This window comes from Anastrepha ludens, chromosome 5 (genome assembly GCF_028408465.1).
Source record: "Anastrepha ludens isolate Willacy chromosome 5, idAnaLude1.1, whole genome shotgun sequence".
In the NCBI taxonomy this organism is placed as follows: Eukaryota; Metazoa; Arthropoda; class Insecta; order Diptera; family Tephritidae; genus Anastrepha; species Anastrepha ludens.
The window spans coordinates 183650-203116 of NC_071501.1; the positions used below are offsets into that span (position 1 = coordinate 183650).

Sequence of the window (19467 nt, forward strand, 5' to 3'; positions counted from 1 at the left end):
TCGTCTTAATTACTTTACAACCAAATAACAAATATGTATTTTCTAATCTTTGTGCGGTTAAATTGCTAGATCCGGTTTAAATTACCCATTTTCTCAAAAAGAAACCAAAATCAAACCAAATCACTGGTTTTTGAGATTTTTATTTTGCCGCGTGCGAGTGATGTGCTTGATACACCACTTATGCATATTAGCCTTTTCTATAGTCCTTTTGTCTAGAAATGATCTAAATTTCCTAATAATTGTTGGTCCTTAGTGCAACCAATATATCTCTCTTCATTATTGACATTCTCCCTTAGTAAGTGTTATTGCATTGAAATTTACGCCGCTCTCAGTAGCATTAGCGTATTTATTTTTGTGCTTTTTGCATGTACATATGTATGTTCCGTCGTTCACGTTCGGTGGCTTCATTTCGCTCCACGACCGTCATCACAAACACCAGCACCTCCGATTTTACTTATCGCAGCGTTGCTGTTCGCTCATATTTCGTTCGACTGAACGTGTACCATGTTTATTCTTTCAACTGCTTTGACGAATTCTAAAAGTCAGCACCACAGTGAAAGAGGAAATCTAAATCAAACCAAGTAAAAAGGCAACTTAAAAGCACTCGCCTGAATCGCACAACAACCAAACAAACAGATCAACGAACTATATTCGACAGTAATGTTTGTGAGCGCTTGGAGGTGCAAAGGTGTTTTTTTATAATTTTTATTGTGTGTTCATTTTTAAACTTGATTTTTTATTAGAATAATGTTGCGGTTGTTGATTCTCACCTAAAAGTGCTGAGTGGATACTTTTTCCTGCCATTAAGACCCGTGAAATAATTCGCGCGTGGGATATTCAAGAAGTTGTGCCTGCAATTTCGACATAAATACTCATAAGTTCCTTAATGGATTACGAAAACCTCAGCAATTTGGCAAGTTTGTGTTAAATTAATACTCTATCAAAAGTATAAGTATGAATGCATGTAGGTAGATGTGGCTAGGTTGGGTACATTACTTATACTGTTCTTCCCTGTTGCGCTTGTCAGGTGAACGAAACCCACTATGCGACCTTTCTCCGTAAAAGATGTTGGCTAATCCATCCGTCGCAAATGCTGGTTGCCTGATCACTACTCCATGATCACCAGTCGTTGGACGAGTGCGTATTAGCAATAGTGTCGCTGTTGCTCTCTGTTCATGTTGAAGTTGCAGAATTGCGTAATTTCTGTATCTAGTTGTTACTAAATAAAAGTGAGAGAGATAGTTCGTAGGAAAATATAATTTTTAAGAAGCATTAGTGAGAAATGCCTTTGTCAGTACGATATATAGAAACCTGAAAATGTGACTAGTTTCAGAATATTTCTGATATCAAAGTAATTAGTTTATTACCCAAAGCAATTATTAAAACAATGAAATTTTAACATATTTATTTCATATTTACAGCATTAATTCGATCAAAGTCGATCAAATACCACTCCTACTTTAATTTGAAATAAGTTTATGATTTGGCTTCAAACAAATTGAGTTTTTGCTAACATTTAATATCCAACCCAACCTCCCACTCTTCATATTGCTTCATTCACGCGTGTTCTTAATTGGTGCATATTCACCGTACTGGCATATGCACTAAATGTACTCACTTCACGTTCCGGGTGTACGACTACTCATTGTCAAAGTTGTTGCCGCCGTCAGCAGTGCGATTTCATCAGTAGATACTGAGAGCGTTTCATTGTATTCGGTTTGCCATTGACGCCGACGTTTCGCTCGTTGTTCTTGTTGTTGTTGTTATGATATCGTTGATGTGGTTTTCATCTTCGTGTTGTTATTTTTTTGGTGGAGCTTCATGAGATTTGTTCTGTTTTTGTCTTGTTTTTTTCATGTTCATACTCCCATACGTTGTTATTCTTTAATTCTTCTCTCATTTTTCGTTCTCGTGTATATGGTTGTTATTTTTTGTTTTTGTTATGATTGCGTTGATCGATGCAATATTTTTCGTTTTCACAATGTGCACTTTTCTCCTTTTCCTGCACACCCCATGGTTTTAATTCATTCGTTTTGTTGGTTTGAAAGTGTTGCGAAGTCGTAGCGGCAAATGTAGTGCGAAAGTGAAAATTGGCCAAAGTTGTCGGAAAAAGTATCTAGACGGAAATAATTAGCAAAAAGTAGAGTAGCTCTGAAAAAGTTAAATTACACAGCTTGAATTAATTATCTTCTGAAAGGGGCTCGAGTGAAAGTTGACTGACCTTGTTTGCTTATATTTTTGGGAAATATATTATATTGAGTAAAGGTAAATGGTGCGCCGACAGAAAATATGGGTAAGTGCTCATGTTCCTTTCGCTTTATTTTCAGAGGTTGCATTTTCTCCTATTCTGAACCTCTTGGCGCCATTGTGGTGAAATACATATTAAGCTCGGCTTTTCTGGTTCTACTGATGTTTGTTTGACTTTTTTTTAATTCGTGCTTAATCAATACTCAGCGAAATTCTTAAATTCTATTAAAATATGTAGATATATAATCGTGGATTTTTCTGTACAAACACTCGTTGCATATACATACATATATGGTCATTAAAATAGGTACGTTGCCTTTATCTATAGATGTCTTTGTGCCGCTCGGAAAAACTCGCTATTGCGAGGCCACTAAAATAGGTACCTTGCGGATAAATGCTAGAGATATGTTAACGAATTAAGGGAAAAATATAAAATGTAACATAAGTAGCGAATTGGATGGTTTATTTAATGACTGATAAGTAATATGAACTTCTTCCAAAGATGGTCGGGCGAGGGTCCGCTTCTCGGTTGTCAATCTTTCCAAACAAAAAAAGTAGAAATTTATCGCTTAGTCACTTAGATGGCCCTAAAGGACATGATTTCTCACCGTGGTTCACAAAGAACAAAAAAACAGCCAAGCACGGTGGCGGCAACATAATGATTTAGGGTTGCTTCCGTTGGTATAGAGTAAGACCTATTCACCTCAGAACCAATAAAATGAACAAATATACAAGGAAATACTTCAAGAAGTGATGCTACCATTTGCTGAGAAGAATATGCCACTCCGTTGGCTTTTTATGCAAGATAATAACCCAAAACACTTCTAAATGTAAGTGCGTGAATGGTTTTTACAAAATAATGTTAAAGTTAAGGATTGGCCAAGCCAAGCCAACTATGGTATCCCACTCCCACAGAATTCTGATGTAGGATCAATTCTATGCTAAATCGAATACAAAGTCACTGAAAATCCTGGTGGATACAATGGCTATTGATTCAACTTTTATAATTTAAACAAAATTATTAATAAAATCACTGAGTTTCTATTTTGTACCTATTTTAATGACCACATGAATATTTCCTTCTGGCTTCATTTGTCGCTTGTTTAAGTTTTAAATGGTCCTTAAATTAATTATATTTATTAGATCAAACTATGAAATAAAAACCACATATAATTGAATATTTGTTATTAATAATTTAAACAACTCGCAGTGCGTTTGTGTGTGATTACCATTCGGTTGTCCCAGGTTCTAAATTCACAGTGGACATCATTAATGAAATAAATGAATAAGCATCTCATAGAAAATTATCTCATTCGGAGTCGGTTAAGACAACATAAAGACGGTTAAGACAACAAAAAACCAAGAAGAATTAGAGGATAAGCTCGACACACCTATCAAAAGATCTACGTGCCTTATTCATCATTAGAAGAATGATTCATGAAAAAAAAAAATCTTGCAACTTATACCTAAAAATGTATCCGCAAAAATAAGTTAAAACATCTTTTAATTTAAACATACCCTGTAAAATATTCGTATATATCGTTCTGTTGCATACGTTATGTGTTCATATGTGTAATGATAATTTGTATTTCTTTACAGTATCGTGAATTTTGTGACAAAGGCCAAAGTCGTGATATATCCTCTTCAACATCAGCAAACTCTTCCTCAGCTACCAATGCGACGTCGCCGAATAACAATAATAACAACACGAATTCCACTTCAACCCTTAAAAATAGTAATAACAAAAACAATACAACCTCAACACGTTGCCCACGTTGTGCGACCGACAATTGTTCCATACATCCTGTACAACAAGGTGACGTCTCTTCGACAGAACCGCCACTGCCGGAGCCATCACTGCTAAACGGTCAGGTGCCTGAAATATCTGCCTACTTTGAGGCACTAGAACATTATCTCTCCTCAGTCGATTGGGTGCTCCTGCAAGTTACCGCAGATGGCATAATCGAGTCATGCACGCAGAATATACGGGAGCTTATCGGCTATGACAAGCAGGAGTTATATCGTAAGCCACTTTACCAGTACCTGTATCCCGGTGATCATGCGAAATTAGATCCCCTCATAAATAATATGTCATATGGTGGTGCCGGCAACGGCGGCGGTAGTACGAGTGGAGGTGTTGGTGGTATTGGTTGCGGCAGCGGCAATCAAACTGGCTGGGCGGATCAGGATGATGCGAATAGTGGCGCCAGTTCGCAACACTCGACCACTTCGTTGGGGCCAAGTGGGCCAAAAGGCAAACGTAACATAGCTGCCAAAGTGCGAATGCTAGTCAAAGATATGCGTTCGGCTACGCAAACAACGGCGACTGTTTCAATGACGCACCCCAACGATGCTATAGACCAAAAAACTATTCGACAGCACGTACAAGCCGAAAAGTATGAGGAAATCATGCTGCTAGCAACACCTATGAAGGGTACGTTATTAATTTTTGGCGTGTCTTTTTTCGCTAATTCTCATTGTTTCAGATGATGGTGATTCAACGTCTTCTATTCTGTGCTTAATCACCCGTCCCGAGGACGAGCCGACCATGCAACAGATGCAACCACAGCCTATCGAGCATTTAACATTTAAACTTGATGTACACGGCAAGATACTCAATTTGGATACTACCGCGCTTCGGGAACCATATAGACAGCATCTGAGCAGTTGGTTGGGACGTCTGTTGCAGGACCTTTGTCATCCGCAAGACCTTTGTGCTCTCAAGGCGCATTTACGCGAGGTACAGGAGTCAGCTGCATCGGTGCATCTAATGAATTCGCCAGCGGCTCAATCGCCTGGTGGCACTGCCGCTACGCTTATTAATCCTCCCATTGCTAATGTGATGTCGCGCCCGTTTCGCTTACGACTCGGTGCTCCCGATGTTTACGTACATGTAAAGGCCAATTCACGACTTTTTCTTAATCAATCGCAAACTGAGGGTGATTATATCATGTCACTGCAAACAATTCTTAATTCAGATAACGATATGGGGGGTGGAAGTGTTAGCGGGAGTTTAAGTATTGGTGGCAGTGGTAGCGGTGGAATTATGACGTCTAGTGGTATGCCCAACATGTCCCCGAGCCCTTCGCTTGTCTCGCCCCTTTCGCTGCCATTGGATGCTCTTGTGAACAACAACTCGTCCTGCTCCTCGTCGTCGGCGTCCGCCTTAGGAGGGGCAGGTAGTAGTGCTCACTTGCTTGGAGGATTGGTTGGTGGCGGTGGTATGCCACAGCATACCACGCAAACCACCAATGTTGGCGGGCCACTAATGACGTCGGCGGTCATTAATGGTACTGGTAATGGGTCACAACGCAACAATACAGTCGCAGCAACATCGGCGTCCACCTCAAATAATTCCACGCTCGTCAATTCCTTTACAGCATCACCTGCTGGGCCCGAAGCAACTATCTTCTATACCGCCGATCCCTTCGATTTTGACTTGGCACATTCCAGTTTTGAAATGGATGCCACTGGCTGGACGGATTCGCGCCCTAATTCGCGCGCCTCAGTTACTACGCCGGTGAGTACACCGCGACCTCCCTCAGCGGGGCATGGCTTTAGTCCGGCAGTTTGTGCTTCACCGTCGACACCATATCAACTATCGTCACATTCAGCTGCTAGCTTACCATCACCTCAGTCAAATGCAAGCCAGCCATCATCCGCGGGCCCTTTTGGCTTTGGGTTCCCTGCATTCGATACAAGTGATAAAAATAGTGAGAAGGAGCATATGAATACAAGCGGCAACAGCAATACTAGCATCGGCAGCAATAATCCTGGACAACAAGGGAGCACGCTGAGCGGTGGTGGAAATTTACCGAATGGCGGCCCGTCGTTGCTGACCACTGTTGGTGTTATGGGTCAGCCACATGTACAGCCCACACTTCCGCAACCCGAGTCGGAACGTTTGCGACATTTGCTAACAAATAAATCACTTTCAATGCCGTCATCGATGCATCCGGCAGATGGTGACAAGGATCATCTCAATATGCGTCAAAAGGTAAGTTTTATTTATCTACCATAGAATATTAGTATTTGCTTTTCAGGAAGTCGTTCTTCGCGAGATATCAGTTCATACGTGTATTTATACGGTCTTTTTGGTATCTTAAAAGTTTTACAATCAGGACCTACTGAATTCCGATGATGATAAGGATGGTGGCGGTGCCGGCGGTAGCAACAGGGGTTCCTCCGGCATGTTTAAAATGGGCGCCGCTGGTATAATGAGCGCACGCCTATTTGGCGGTGGTGCGATGCCAAAATCTGCAAATTCCAGCAATCCCATGTTACTGTCGGTAAGTAAGGCCCCACCATCCCTTAAAATCCACTTACCTCTCACTTTAAACCTGCACGAAAAGTTGAGTTGAAATACTTGTTCACTACACGAAATTGTTTTGTTCTTATATTTCTTTGATACAGCTGCTCAACGAAAAATCGGAGGATGACGACGGAAAAGGTCCTTCGCTCGGTCGCCAAAGTGAATTGATGCGCCAGTTGCAAAAGGACGACGGCCATTATGGTCATTCGCATAGTCATGGTCATGGTCCGCATCATTCCAAAGATATGTCGCAAGAAGATTTGTTGAAGAGTTTAAAGTATCAAGGTGATCCTACGACGCGGAAACGTTCGCTACATGAACCCGACGACGGCATATCAGCAAAGCGGGAGAACGACCGGCCGTCCAAACTACGTGAAAACAACAAAATGCTCGCCTCTCTGCTGGAAAATCCACCAAAGAACCCCATAGTCACTGTGCCGCCTCAGGTAAAGACCATCCCCGACATTGCGCCCACAACAAGTCGTGTCAGTTCGACTCTCGGTAGTATGGGTGTATCGACACCAAGTAGCTTAGGGGGCATGACGTCAAAGAGTGCCTCAATGACAACGACCTCAGCAACAAGTGCCAGCAATACCGCCGTTGGCGGTGGAAGAGGCAATAATATGCGTAAACAGTTTTCCGATGCCTACCTCACGCTGCAGCAACAGCAGCAGCAACAACATCAGCAACAGTGTTTAAGCGGCATGCAACGTCCTCCACAACAGCAACCGACACAGCCATCTCAGTCGCAAATGAACTTTTCGTCACCGGACGCGTTCGGAACATCTTCACACAACACCATAGCTACCTCAGGCACAGCCGTTGTTACAGCATCCATCGTGACATCGCAACCGAACTCGCAATTGGCGGCTTTGAGCGGCGTCGATGGTGATTCAGAACTGTCTAAAATTTTGGACAGCGTCATGGACTACGTTTCAGACGATGGACCCTTTGTGTCGACACCTACTCCAACTGCCATGTCTGGACTGACGCAGCAAGAAATCAACGAACGTATGGCTATCAATGCAATACAAAATTCGTTGATGGTGGAGACATCTCAACTACAGCAGCAACATCATCCACAGCAGCCGCAACCGCCAGCTTATCCAGGCAGTATGATGAGTAGTGGGGGCGGCGGGAGCGCTAGTGGGGGTTTGACACAACAGCAGCAACAACATCAGCTACAACTGCAGCAACTACAATTATTACAAAGGCAGCAAGCAGCTATTGGAGGCAGTCAGCAACCATCGCAGGTGCAGCAAATGCTGGAGATGCTGCGTGCCAATCCCAATCAAGTCTTTCAACGTCCACCGCCAATGTATCCAGCAGCGCGCAATCGTGGCCCTATGAATGCGGTTACCACACCTGGAGGAACGGTTCTGCCAGCTCATCAACAATATCGCATTCGCCAACAACAGCAACAGCAGAAAGAGCGGCTTCTGCAGCAACAACAAAAGCAACAGTTGTTGGTGCCAGAAAGTGCGACCGCGCGAACAGACCAATTGTGTACGTTTGTGCTAATAAACTGTATAACCTTTACAATAATTCCTCTTATATATGGTCATAGGTCTCAATCCAAGCATCAACAACATTGGTTCGCTGCTCAATAATACAGTAGCGCCAAATGTCGCTTTGTCGCGTACCAACTTGCCGCCCGATTCCCAACTGAGTCCGAGTTTTGCGCAGAGTTTACTGCAGCAGCAACAACAGTTAAGCCCCGGTCAACGTAATGCGGCGTTCAGCCCTCAAGCCAATACCGGTGATTGTCTCAGTCAAGGCTATATTACAGTCTTTTTTATTCATGAATGCAATTTTATTTATAGGGTATGGACCGCAATTCACTCAAAGCGGACAGCGATTATCTCCTCACCAGCAGCATCTTTCCCAGCAGCAGCAACAACAAGTAAATGTGCAACAACAACAGCAAATGGCATTTCAGGCGGCCCAAGCAGTGGGCGCTAATGTGGGAGCGCAACTTTCACCACGGCAACCGCCATTTGGCGGTGGTCCAGGTGGAGGTGGGGTACAATCTCCTGGTAGCATGTCGAATTCGTCTTCGCAACAATGGAGCGCTGGTGGTAATGGTGTCGGTGGTCCAGGTGCGCAATTAAGTAGTAATGCAACAACACAGCGAGGCCACTCGTTGCAACAGCATAATCCCATGTTGAGCGCGCAGTTGCAAGTAAGCTGATTGTAATTTAATTAGAAAAGTTCTTGCAGTTTCATTCTTTCTCTTTCTTTTTTACTATACGCAAACAGGGTGTTAGTCCCTATACAGCACGCCCATACCAAAATCAACGGCGTAGTCTTAACTCTCCTGGAGGCGGTACTCCAGGTAATGCAGTTGGCAGCGCTATTGGTGCCAATGTGGGTCTTCAGCGACAAGCCTCGTTTCAAAGTGGTGAAGGTGGAAGTTTCAGTGGCACATCAAGTTCGCCATCCCCGCAATCGCCGTATGGAGGGCCCTCCACCAATGTGTTCCAGCAGCAACAGATGCAACGCATGCAACGGCAAAGTAGTGTGCCACAAGCAACGCAGCATTTACCCGGTATGTACGAATTTTTTTAAGTTATTAACGAATGCAACATTTTTAAAAAGTGGCACTTAGAACTGGGTTCACAAACATATGGATAAACTAATCAGTAATTAAAATCCATTTTAGTATCTCAAAGTATATTTCATGTTTGAGGTACTAATATATATTTACATACAAGTTTTAAAAGGCGAAACCAAGGCCAAATGGAGCCCTGGTAAAGATATTTAAAAAACATATCGTTGTGTGAAATCCAGAAGCAGACGGACTATTAGAGCTCCGGAGTAAACAAATGGTCATTATGCAAAACTAAAATAGGTTTAACGTAAAATATTGAAAACTAGGGTAATTTTCTTTAAAACTGCGTTCTGGGCTTTCAATTGCTTTAACGATTAATATATACCAACCATATAAACCATATATTATATGCACGTGCCCATCTACATAACATAGGTTTTTTATAGAAGGATACGAATTTTTCTTTAATTATCGGTTTGAGAAAATCAACAAGCGTACGTTTTCGTGCGTCAAAAGCAAAAAACAATGCTTATGGTGAATACCTACTTTCCACGTGGCCAGTTATATCCTTAGAGTGGAACATTCCAGCAATTCATTTATTTTTACACACGCGTCGCATTCAAATAAAATACTTTGCTCTGCGGCACATCAACGCAAACCCCGTTTTTGCTAGTTCTGATAATATTTTTAAGGCGCCAAATATATGTGAATTGAAACTTATGGTGACCAACACAAGACGCCACAATATTTTTTATTTGCTAAGATGATTTTATTTAACTTTTATGCGCATACACTTTTTTATCAAACATATCGTTCAAATGAAAAATGAGAAAATTCCAAGCTATTTGATTATATGAAATAAAATACAGGTGGAGTCTTAGCGCGATGCTCATTAAATTGGTCATTAAAACCTAGATCCAGAATTGTATCTGTTACGAATACTAAGTACATACTTGTCATCTATGTTATAATTTATAAAAATTTCCTTCTTAAACCCTAAGTGATCTTGTGCTTCAGAATATTTTTTATATCCATGTTTTTACGAGTATGTTCCTCACTGGAACTCTAGAAATGTATGACGATGTTGATCAACAGAAAATACTTGTTAGGTTTTAACCCATACATGCTATGGGCACCATAAAGGATAGTATTGCACACAATTTTCTTTCTTGTCCAATTTCTGTCACTTAGCTCAATCCACAATGAATATAATAATGATAATTGTATTAGTAATATTGAGTACTCAGCGTGAAATATTGTCAACTAAAAATACAACTCTCGTATTAACCCAAAACAGGCTCACCACGCCCTTACGGTGCCAATCTGAATCACGATAATATTGCGAGCACAAGCGGCAATGGCGCCGCCTCAAGCCTCGGCATGAATGGCGGTGTCAGCGTCGGCGTTAGTGTCGGTGTTGGCGGTTTTGGCGGCATGATGTACAATAGTATGCAACATGCTGCAAATGCGGCACCTCCACCACAAACACCAAATGATTTTTATGGTCGCGCGCAGACCGGTAAGCGTTCCCAACCTTCAACTACAAAACATCCCATATATACCCTCTTACATACGAGCATACCTTACATTTGTAGCTAATATCAAAACAAAATAATTATATAATTATAATAAATTAATACATAGTACTTACAAGAATGGATTTACCCGTACTTTGTGATATTACCTATCTACAAAAACAACCTTATTGTATATAATTCCATACCATCACATATAGGCCACAAGTACATACACCAGTTGCAAAAATCCAAATACAAATCCTACACTGCATTAATAAGCTACAAGTATTTTACATGGCCCCAACAAATAATTCCAAATACAATATCCCCATACTTTCATACATATGTATATATTTGCACTCTGAAAAATCAAAAGTCCATTCCATATTTTGTGCAGGCGTAAGTAAGCTCAGTGTTGGTGATCTGGAGTAAAAATTTATATTTTAAATACAAATATTTAAGAAAGTTATTTCTTATTCTCGTGTGCACTGGGTATATGGATGTCTATTTATTCTTTGTATGCGAATCCTTCGGTATCCATATGTATGTTAATGTGAATAAAAATGATATATGTTTAAATACACTGGAGGATCCCCAATCTGTAGAGGTAGGAATATTTTCCTATTTATTGATATATTAATATTTGAGAAATCTAAAAATATATTTTTAAAGAATTCATTTGGCGGTTGGGAATTGAGTTTGTAGCGAATATGAAATTTCAAAATGATAAAGATATTTTTTTTTTAAAGCGTGACACCTCACGAAATTGAAGAATAACATTCTAATGTCGCATGGCACAAGTGAAAGCAAAAGAAATATTATATAAACATTTTTTAAAGATATGAAAAAGAGAACAGTTCTAGCTGGGGAGCAGTATGTGCTTGCTGTTGTTGTCGTCGTTGTTGTTGTTGTTGCTATCTTTTACAATATACCACATTCTCCAAAAAACTTGTTTGGAATGCTGCTGAAGTCCTTGGCCGGATATAAAACCGAGTCGCTCTATTAACGGACCACCGACTGTCGTGGAGACGTGTGGGGCACACATTATGTACATTGCTACTACTAAGTACGAGTACTATATAAAGCGTTTTTCAGTAAGAGCGCTTCCACTTTTGTTTTGAATAAAACACAAACGGTTTGATTTTTCAATAATTTTTTTTTTATTATCGAGTTTGAACATATACATTTAAGTATGAAATTCGATTTCTTTTGCATGACCACCGCGTGCGCGTTTTACGAAGTCCAATCGTTGAACCCAATTTTCAAATCAATATTGGCTCTGAGCTCACAAATCGTCGCCGGCTTGTTACTGTAGACCAATGACTTCACATAACCCCAAAGAAAATAGTCTAGAGGCGTCAAATCACACGAGCGCGGCGGCCATTCGACCGGTCCATTTCTGGAAATAATGCGCTCATCGAACTTAGTCTTCAACAAATCAATTGTAGCGTGTGCTGTGTGGCTTGTGGCTCCGTTCTGTTGAAACCACATGTCGTCTAAGTCCATACCATTCAATTGCGGCCAAAAATAATCGTTTATCATGTCGCGGTATCGATTTCCATTCACAGTAACGTGGCGATCGTTCTCGTCAATGAAAAAATATGGGCCAATTACGCCGCCGGCATGGATTGCTTTCTGCTCAGTAACGCATATTTTGCTTGTTGACAAAGCCATTGAGCCAAAAGTGAGCTTCATCACTGAAGATGATTTTTCGACTTTAAACTTTCTTAACAGAACACGCATTTTTATAATAAAATTCAATGATTTGCAAGCGTTGCTCAAGTGTGTAGCGTTCCATGATGAAATGTATACTAATGAAGTTTACAAATGACAAGCGAAAAATAAAAATATTGCGTCGTTCGCCCTCCCTATCGGAAAAAAGTTGAAGCGCACCTATTGAAAAACGCCTTACAACTTATTTCATGAATAACTTTGGGGTGGCAATAGGTGGCATAGGTGTTTGATTTTAGGTCCTCTTCTGCATTTTTTGTAGTAAAATTTTTTCTTATTCTATAACATTTGTCGCCAAGGAAAATTTGCTTTGAATATTACATCGAGTGCCATTCAAAAATAAATTTTGATAAACTATTTAACTTTTTTATTTAAGAGTATAAAATCAAACTGCTTACCAGTATTATTTAGGGTATGTTTTGTGGACTCTATAATCAATATTTTAGGATAATGTCATTGTGTTCACAGGAAGCCACATTATGTATTAACATACATATCTGTAAAACTGGATGGAATGTGCATACGTCTTTGATACTAATTAATATTTCCAATTATGTAAATAGTATACCAAATTCCATAAACCTCGATTTTAATAAGCTGCCCAAAAATCTGTTTCCCAATACCTAATGTGTTGTACTATTTTCGGCTTTTGTATGGTTTTGTACATATGATCATTACTAAAAATAATACAATTCTTGAAAATAATTTTATTTAATGGCACAATTTGTATTTGCTCGTTCCGGCTAAAATTCATACGGAGTTAAAAACTTATTTTTGCAATTTTACTTAACCTGTATACCTACGTACATACATATGAGTGTCATGCTAATTTTAGCGCCATTGATGCTTAGGTCTACGTGGAAATGATTTGTCTTAAAAGTTCATATATTTTCATTTTATTTAGATTTTAGTGATGGCTATATTTTTAACTTTTGGATTATATACATAACACAGCCTGATTTCGAATTTTTTAGAGTTGAGATCCCCAAAAGACTTTTTATAAACCCATAATTGCACTTTAATTTTGTTATTCTCTTGTTATTATTTTTTAGTTATTGTGCTACTTTTCTGTGTTGTTCTCTATGTCCCATGTACCATGATTCATTTACTGGGGTTTGTGTTTTATCTTTACCAATCGTTGTAAATAATAATATTGAAATAGTTATGTTTATAAATCTGAATACATTTTTATATTAAAAGATATTCGTATTTGTAATGAAGGTTTTCACTTTTTCTTCTGTACTTTCAGCTGGCAACACGGCCAATTCTTCTGATTTTGTAAAGCAAGAATTACGTGCTGTGGTGAGCGTGCGTGCTCAACAACAGGCTGCTGCAGCAGGAGGATCCAGCGCGTCGGCCGGTGGTAATGGAGTTCCTGGCGGTGGTGGGGGCAATGGTGGTGGTAGTAATGGAGGTTCTGTCGGTCCCAGTGGATTGCGCATAAGTGGCACACCGCAGAGTCCATTAAGCAATACACAACCAGGATCAATGAGTGGTGGCAGTGCTGGTGGCTTAAACAGTACGAATCCGCTTAGCATGCAACAACAACAACAATCTGGCCCTCATGGCGCCGGTAGCGGAGGTGGCGTTGGCCAGAATTCACTGCTTAGTACGCCAACAGATCCCACAATTAATTTTAGTTTTGATACACGTGAGTACCTGAGAGAAAGACGAAATTCCTATATTATTTCGAGTGCAATTCTGCGAAACAAGCCACGAATAAAGCTTTATATTTAATTCTTAAAGCGTTTTTCATTTGTGAAAGCCTAACTATGTTTCATTTAACCATTTCATAGACTCGCACTTTTTTATTTCCGGAATGAAAATATACATACGAGTATATCAGCTGTTTTGTCGCTGTTGCCTTAAACGGTGGTAACAAAATTCACTGCATAGGGCATTTTGTGGTTGAAAATAGATCTGTAGAACATACATTGCAGCCAACGCAAACACCGAGTTTGAAATTTACTCACAAATGTTTAGCATTTAAAATAATGCAAATTTTGATTAAATATAAATATTAAAAACAATTTTTGTTGGATTCTGAACACTGTTTTGAATTCAACAGAGTTTTATGGAGTATAGAAATGCAAGCATATTTGCTTATCTGATACAATGAATTATATTTTATTTTTACTCGAGTTGGTTTCGGAAGGGACTAGGTTTATGTTTTGAGTTAAAGATTAAAAAAAGGTTTTAAAAGAATATCCATGAAATTCAGTTTTTTTTTTCAAAACCTTTGCCATTTTATAATGTTATATTTTATTGACCAGTGATTAAAAAATCATTAAGCTGGCATACTTAGTGAAAAAAATTAATTTCCAAAGCACTACGAAATACTTTGATTGTACGTAAATGTAGAATCTGGCTTATTACCAAATAATTACTCCCTACTTTTACACATAATTGCCTATTTAACGAAAAATGCAATTCCTTTCAGTTCTATTTGATAAAACCCTTGAAGATTAAATCAGTAAAATGTCAAAATTAGTCAGCATTAATACATTGACGTTATTGTAGTTCATGTACAAGTTTTCATTCCACAGACCTCAAAACTTACATTAAGGGAGGGGTCTAGGGTTTGAGCATTTTTTTAATGAATTTTTGAGACTTTGCTTTAGAGATATGAATAGTGAAAATGTATTTAAACTTTTTGTACATTATAAAGCATCATTTCAACAATATTGTACTAAATTTTTGTAAGAAAATATCGGGAAATAAGCCGGTGAGGTAACTTTTCCGAAAACGCCTTTTCCAAAAGGTGATTTGCGGTGACTATCGTATCTAGTTGTAGAATCACCTGAAATAAAAAAAACAGAATTATTTGGTTAAATTATCACCAAAACCTCCCCCCACTGGCTCCGATTTTTTTTTTTTTTCATTTTTACGTTGCCAGCGCGTTTTTGAAGCAAAAAGTGCGATTTTCACTGATTTTTTCGCTGTATAAGTGGAAACTGCCCTTAATGTAAAACAAAAAAGTGACAAATCTCTCAGTGGGGGGGAGGTATTTTATATATAGAAGTTGTATACCAAATTTGAAAAGGATCGGTTAAATATTGTTGAAGTTCTAATAGTCACGGACTTTGAAAAAGTGGTTTCGAGAAAAACGTAACGCTCCGCTCCAAACGCTCGCAGCTGTCGCAGAGGAGTGGGGACAAAAACGTCTATAACACCAAAAGTTTTGCTCCGATTGAGCTGAAATTTTGGGACAATATTTTTGAGATGATTTACTATAAGAAAAAGCTATTTCCAAAAAATCGATTTTTTGAAAGTCAAACCCTAGATCCCTCCCTTAAGAAATCATTACATAATTGGTGTAAAGGGTATGGTATCATACACATAAAGTTTTTTTTGGAATTTTTTTAAATCATTAAATTTTAAATTTTATTATTTCTTTTGCAGAAGATTTCTTTGGTAACAACACTACGAGGTGACCATAAAAAGTTTGGACTAGTACGCACTCAATTAACGATCGTAAACAACAAAACAGTCCCATGATTGGGAAGAAAAACATCTGCAATGCATTGCACGAAATTTACACTTTAAGTGAAATTAAAAATTTAGCAAAAAATATGATAACTACGGTTCATTACACTAAAAAACCGAAAAAATTAAAATATTTTCATTATTTAATATAATTTACGACCTAAGCAAATTGAAAATAAATGACAGAAAAAATGATAAAACACGTACGGAGGTGCAATAGAACCTTAGCATTTATTTACTTAAAAATAGTAATATATCAAAATACTTAAAAACCATAACTGAAATATTAAAAAAATATTTAATGCAAAACAAGTTTTCGACAGCAACAATGATTGATATAAGGACTAAAACAAAAACAAATTAACAACTCTTAATATTTATGCATAAATAATATGTTCTTTGATGCATTTCTGTAAAAAAATTAATAAATTCACAAACAAATAATATAAATAAGAACCACAACCACAGAGAATTAAATTAGTTAGGAGTTACCAGATGACAAAGTCTTGTATATGTAAATATTACCAGAATTTATGAAAACAAAAAACAAAATATTAATTGCCACAAGCAAGTAAAAATTGGTTATTATGGGTTGAATTAAAAAAAACTCTGCGAAAGAATGCAAAGTAGTGGAATTGGTAGTTAAAAATGCGGAGTGGGAGAGGCTGGGCTGCAAAACCGATCGAGGGTAGACCCCAATGTGCACATATACAAGAAATAGTTCAATATAAACATTTTTTAAATAAGTTAGAATTCGACGAAATAAAAATGAGAATGGGACGTTTCAAAGGGGTGGGACGAAGCGATATTAATTTTTTAGTAAAAGCACGCAAGGGAATAGGATCGTATGGATGTATGCATGTAAGACCTAGTTTGTTCTATGAGTGTATATTTGCAAATGGGGGAAAACTAATTAAGTTCTAAGCGTTGAGAATTTTTAATACGCTAACGATGAAGAGTTAAAATTATGGAAATCGTAAAGCAGCAAAATTTTACAATACAATTTATCAAGTAAATTATGAGTGGTGAATTATTTTTTAATGAACTAAATTAAACCTTTTTAACGGCTACCAACTAAATTAAATTTTCAAGAAACTCTCGAAATTTGTATTTTGAAATTTATCGACAAAATTTTGCTACAAATTTATTGACTAGTTGAATGCTTCAAAACACAAAGCAGTGATAAATGAAAAAGAAACAAAATAATGATGAAAGTATTTACCTTTTACAATATAGGATATTAATGAATAATGTTAAAGTGAAGGTGACGGAAATATAGCCAAAAAAGAAGCAAACAAGAAGCATTTTGTGAGCAATGTCTATAGGCAAAATTAATTCGTTTTCATAAATATAAAAAATAATTGCGAGTATAATGAATCAAAGAATTATGTTTTGCATGATTTAATTAATTGGAGTTATTATAAATGTATATGTCTTTTGCAGTTTAACTGTTGTTCACAGTTTGTGTAATTCTATAAGAACACTGGAAGCTAATAAGAAATAGTGATTAAAAACATTACATGGCAAAATATGTTTAAAAAGTATGTTTTAAATTTGACTAAGGGTTAAAACGGTGAATGAAAATAGCACAGCAATGTGCGAAAATTCGATGATTTCAAATCGTTTAACGTTGTTTCAACAGCATAACATAACCGACGTGGAGACTCTTTGAATGACGTCATTTGAATAAGTTGTAACAATATTTTATTATAAAATACTTACGCTGATCGGATTAGGCTTTCTATAGTAAATTGACCAGTGCCGGCACAACTGAAAAAACATCGCAGATGAAGGAAATCGTAACTTCCGATACACGAATTGTTAAAGTTAGTGCTGCCCCCCTTTTTTTTGAAAATTTTCAAAATTGAATTTCGCCACACTAATATAAATATTTCTTGAAATTCCTTACCAATTTGTTAGACCAACTTTAGCTATTAGAAATACGAACCTTCCTTATTTTGTATTTATGTAATGGTTTTAAACACTCGCTTAAAATATTGAGCTCGGGCATACGAGTTTCCGATTAAGCTCACATGGAAGAAACTCTTATATGTTTCCTTTCATTTTCACGATTGCGCACCTACCTATATAATGCTATTAACTATTTTTGTTACTGTTATATGTGGATGTTTATTTATTCACTACCCTATATGGAAAAATCAACTTTTTTCTGGGTATTGGTCCAAGCCAATTTTTTCTCTCTCTCTCCTTTTATTAGTTATTATTATTATTATTGATTTTGACTTCGATTATCTCCTCAGGATTTTTGTTCCTCATCACTAATGGGCTTAGAGTCGCACGGTTTAGTTGACCTTATAGCACCTGTAATAGAAGTTTGTGTAATACAAAAAAAATTTATTACTAATCTTTACTTTAGTTATATAATTTTTTACCCGAGGTCCGATTTCGGTTAACTCAAAGTTAATTTCGAAAAACGGAGAAAGTAATTTTTTACATATGACTCAATCTCTTTGAAAAAGTTGGTTTGGTCCAATATCCAGCCGAGTGCTGTACTGTTTATTAATTTAAATTTGGAATGCATAAAGATTTATTATTTTATATATATAAATTTATGACCGTTAAAAATATGATATATTAATATTTACCACAAGTTAGTTCATTTCAATACTTTTATTTTAATGGCATAGGCCAACGCTATTATAAATTGTAAATATATACAATAAACGGATATTCATATATGTTTCATTATCTTTTTATAAAGCCGAATATTTGAGTTGTTAAACATTAGTCTAATAAATGCGTGCATCTTGTATTTTACACAGTGCTAGTGTGAAAAAAGTAAGAGATATAAAAACTTAGTTAATTACAAAGGTTTAAAAAATCTAAAATAAATATCTAATATAATTTAATTAAAAACAAATAACGATAATTATTAAATAAAATGTTTATTGTTAAGGTGTGGTCAAAATGTTATTGTTTGTTTTATTATTTTCTAATGCTAAGCAAAAAGGTAATGAAGCTTATATAATGATTATTGAATATATATTAAAATACATAAACTGTAATTTGGTATTATTTGCTGCTTGTTTTTGTTAATTAAATAAAAAATTAAATAGTATATCTAAAATAAAAAATATACATATTTTGATGGAGTAAATGTTAAGAATTAAATTATTGTTTTTATTGTTCATAAATAAAGAAAACAAAATTGAAAAATTAATTTTTTTATTAATTAAGCTCTAAGTTTTTACACGAATGTATCTTTATATAAATATATTCCTACATACGTTGTATATCATATATAGGCACTAAACGTATCATTTTTATCTTTTAGTAGTTAATAACAATAATGTTAAACATTTAATACATCAAATAAAAATTAATAGTAAATTCTTTTCTACTGTTTAAGCGTTTTATGTTTTTGTCTGCTTAAGTTTGTAATGCTAATTAATAAAAATGAAAAGTTGATTTCAGAATAAAACTATTACGAGTAAAAATAGCATTTTGTGTTTGTTTTTCTATTAATACTGTACAAAGATTTGAGAAAGGTAGAAACAGCTTTTGAAAATATCGACAGCAATGGTTTCATACAAGTTGCACATACGAAATTTTCGCCACATTGAGGCACAGCACTGGTTCACTTACTCATTAAAAACGAACTA

General features: G+C 37.0%; 1 protein-coding gene across 10 annotated transcripts in view; it reads left to right on the forward strand.

The window, feature by feature from the left end:
* Window positions 1–18714, forward strand: part of LOC128864549 (nuclear receptor coactivator 3) — a 128875-nt gene extending 110161 nt beyond the window's left edge. For 7 of the 10 annotated variants that reach the window (XM_054104264.1, XM_054104263.1, XM_054104259.1 and 4 more), the window contains 10 exons: window positions 3847–4681; window positions 4734–6244; window positions 6357–6536; window positions 6661–8065; window positions 8127–8318; window positions 8383–8741; window positions 8819–9107; window positions 10408–10629; window positions 13608–14009; window positions 15761–18714. In XM_054104264.1, the coding sequence (XP_053960239.1) occupies window positions 3847–4681; window positions 4734–6244; window positions 6357–6536; window positions 6661–8065; window positions 8127–8318; window positions 8383–8741; window positions 8819–9107; window positions 10408–10629; window positions 13608–14009; window positions 15761–15792 (5427 nt within the window). In that variant the 3' untranslated portion in view covers window positions 15793–18714. The remainder of the gene's footprint in view (window positions 1–3846; window positions 4682–4733; window positions 6245–6356; window positions 6537–6660; window positions 8066–8126; window positions 8319–8382; window positions 8742–8818; window positions 9108–10407; window positions 10630–13607; window positions 14010–15760) is intronic. The other 3 variants (XM_054104265.1, XM_054104266.1, XM_054104267.1) reach the window with 3 other exon arrangements.
* Window positions 18715–19467: the final 753 nt, after the last annotated feature.